Source organism: Nematocida minor (genome assembly GCF_024244105.1).
Source record: "Nematocida minor strain JUm1510 chromosome Unknown 7683, whole genome shotgun sequence".
Taxonomy (NCBI): domain Eukaryota; kingdom Fungi; phylum Microsporidia; genus Nematocida; species Nematocida minor.
In genome coordinates, this window is record NW_026250313.1 from 1 (window position 1) to 3,563 (window position 3,563).

At 38.0% G+C, this 3,563-nt stretch overlaps 1 protein-coding gene across 1 annotated transcript; it reads right to left on the minus strand.

The window, feature by feature from the left end:
- Window positions 1–92: 92 nt before the first annotated feature.
- On the minus strand, window positions 93–3,563 carry NEMIN01_2480 (uncharacterized protein; the record flags this gene model as incomplete). The annotated part of the gene is made up of 1 exon (XM_051478422.1): window positions 93–3,563. A coding segment is annotated over one exon (3,471 nt), but the record flags the coding sequence as incomplete, so codon positions are not given.

Below are 3,563 nucleotides of genomic sequence, written 5' to 3' on the forward strand. Positions count from 1 at the left end.
TGACATGAATTTATTTAAAAATAAAGTATTTATACTTTACATGCCCCCCTGATGGAAGGCTTGTCTCTTACATCACCATGCCCCCCATTGTTTTAGCAGGAGGTTATCATTTCTAGTGATTTTCTTAATTCTTTTAATCCTTTTATTTCCTTGTACGTCTTTTTCTTTAGTTGTCCTTTTGCGTTTTTCACTATGTATGCGTCATTTCCGCATGCTTTCATTATTACTCCGTCATCATAGAATCTTCCTTTCTGGCTCTTCTGCTTCTCTTTTAGGTTTTCGTGTTTTGCTATTTTTATCTGTTCTCCCTCATAGAATTTCTCTCTTTCCTGGTGTTTGAATGTTTTTCCGTATTTGCTGTCTTTTTTGTTCCTTTCGCTGGCCTCTTCCTCGTTTTCCCACGCTCTGTTCGGTGTCATCTTTATTGCTGAGTGCCATGTGCTGTTGTAGCTCATTTCTATTTCTTTCATTCTTTCTTTGAACTCTCTTCTTCTGTCTAGTTTGACTATTGCTTCCCTTATTGTTCTTATCAGTCTTTCGACTCTTCCATTGCTTGTATGGGCTTCTACGCTTATTCTTTCGTGTTCTATCCCTTTGTTTATCAGATATTCTTCTATTTCTCTGCTTGTTAGTTCTTTTGCATTGTCTGTTATTATTTTTTCTGGTGTTCCGTAGTTGTTTATGAATCTTCCTATTCCTACTTTGATTTCTTCTGTTGTTCTGTTCTTCAGTATGTGCATTTTTGCTGCTCTTGTGTAGTAGTCTATCATGACCAGTATGTACACGCCTTCTATTTCCTCTTTCATTATGTCCAGTCCTACCAGCTCTAGCTTTCTTGTCGTTTCAACGTAGTTGTACCCTGCTGCTCTTTTTCTGTTGTTCACTATGCATGTTTCGCACTGCTTTGTTATTCTTTCTGCTTCGTCCCACATTCCTCTCCAGTAGTACTGTTTCCTTGCTTCCTGTATGATTCTTTGTGTTCCTTTGTGCAGGGTTGCGTCATGTGCTCTCCTTAGTATTCCTTTTCTTTTGTCTTCCTCCGGTATTTCTCTTTTTTCTCCGTGTTCCATCAGCCAGTACTGTTTTCCGTCTTCTTCAATCGTATGTTTTCTTATTATTGTCTGCTCTCTTTTCTCCGCTCTCTTTGACCTGTTTTTCTTTTCAATCTCTCTTTCCAGTCTGTCTTTGTATATTCTGCTTGCCACGTCTGCGGGTATTAGCCTGTTTCCTGGCTTGTATTCTATTGTGAAGTCAAATTCCGATAGTTTTTCCAACCATCTTGTAATTCTTCCATTGTTTTTTCCAAAGTCTTTCTTTTTTCTTATTTCCAGCAGTGCTTTGTGGTCTGTCCTTACATGGAACTTCCTTCCTTTTAGGTAGTACTGTAACTTTTCTACAGACCACACGATGGCGTAGAGTTCTTTCTCTGTTATTCCGTATCCTCTTTCTGTTTGTGTGAGCGCTTTGCTCATGAATGTTATTGGTATCTCTCCTAGGTGTGTTTCTTGTTCTAGCACTGCTCCTAGTCCGTAGTCGCATGCGTCTGTTGTTAAGATAAATTTCTTTTCGTAGTGCGGTAGTATTAATCCTTTTGCATCTCTCAGGCGCTGTCTCATTATCACGTATGCATCTTCTGCTGTCTGTGTCCATTCTATATTTTCTTTTCTTTCTATTGCTTTTTCCATGCATCCTCTCAGTGGCATCTCCAGTATTGCGAAGCCTTGTATAAAGTCTCTGTAGTATCCCATCTTCCCCATGAATGAGTGCATCTCTTTGGCTGTCTCTGGTTTAGGGAATCTCAGTGCTTCGTTTCTTTTCATTTCTATTGGTTTTCTATTGGATCCATTCACTTTTAGTCCGAGCAGTTTTACTTCGCTTCTCTCTAGTCTTGTTTTCTTTATGTTTATTCTTAAGTTGTTTTCCTTTAGCTTGTCCATTACTTTCTTTACTGTTTCCATGTGTTCTTTTTCTGTCTTTGTGTATATTACTATGTCGTCCATGTATACTGCTACCTTGTTTGTTTTTATCAGTTCTCCTAGTATTTCATCCATCATTTTCTGGAATATCATTGGCGCGTTCATGTATCCCATGGGCATGCTGCAGTATTCGTATGTTCTTCCCATTATTCTAAATGCTGTTTTGTGCCTGTCCTCTTCTCTTAGTTTTATTTGGAAGTACCCGTCTTTTAGGTCTATTATTGAGAAGTATTTGGATCCTTGCATCTTTTCGAGTATTTCTTTCATGTCTGGGATTTCGTAGTTCATCCTTCGTGTTATGTCGTTCAGTAGTGTCATATCTGATAGCAGTCTTAGTTTTGTTTTTCCGTCTGGTGTTTGTTCACTTTTCACAAATACCCTGTTTCTCCATTCCGACGTGCTTTCTCTTATCACTCCCGTCTTTTCGTACAACTTTAGGAGTTTTGTTGCTCCTTCCTGTAGAGCTTGTGGTATTCTGTTTGTTCCTCCTTGTGTCGGCTCATTCCCTTTTGTTTCTATTATAGCTTGTGTATGTTTTGTGTATTCTATTCTGTCTATTTCTTCTAGGGTTTTTATTTCTTCTGGGTACAGTCTCATTATTTCTTTTAGTTTTTCCTGTTCATCCTTTGTTCTTTCAATTAGTTCTTTTTCCTCTTCTTTTGCTCTGAACTCTAGTTCTTGTTCATTGTTTCTTAGTCTTTCGAATTCTTGTTCGTATTCTTCATCTGCCGTGTACCACTCTTCGTCTTCTTGTTTCCTTTTTCTTATTTCTTCGCTTTCTTTTGCTAGTTGCTCTCTTAGTTGTTGGTGCGTTTTCCCTTTTATTATTTTATCCCACATTTTTTCATTTTCCTCTGATCCTCCCAACCTTTTATGTCGTCGTTTACTGCTGGTTGTTGGATTTTCTTCGGCTTTCCTTCTTTTGGGTTCTTCTTGTGGTTCTTCTTGTGGTGTGTGTTTTTCTTTCCTCTTTTCTTTCTCATTTCCCATCTTTTCTTGTTTGATCGGGTTTAGTTTCTGTTTCTTTACTACACAATTTAAAGGCAAGTAGAAGTCTCTTTTATTTAAGTCTTTCTCCTGGGTTTCGCTGTTCCTGTTTCCATAGCCTTTGTATTTCCCATTTTCCATCGGTCTTCTGCAATCTTCCTTGCTGTGGCCATATCTCCTGCACGCGGTGCACTGTATTGACTTCCTTTCCATTTGGTACTTTTTCTTGAGCATTGCTTCATCATACCATTTCATCATTTCTTTCATCTTTTGTTCGTCTCTTTCTCTTGTTCTTTTCTCTATGTGCTCTTTTATTATTTCTTCCTTCATTTTCTGTAGTTTCTCTTCTTCTTCGGCTTTCTTCTTTTGCTCTGATTCCTCGTTTTCTTTTGCTCTCTCTTCTTCTTGTCTTATCTCTTCTGCTTTCTGCAGGCTTGTTTGTACTGCTTCTATTACCGTTTCTACTGGCACCTTTTTCTTTTCTCTTGCTTTTTCTATGAATAGGTCCATTATTCCTATCTTTCTCATTATTTGTTCTACTGTTTCCCATTGTTCGTTTGATGTTTGGTTGTTTTTAGTTGTTTCCATCCATCTTTCTAC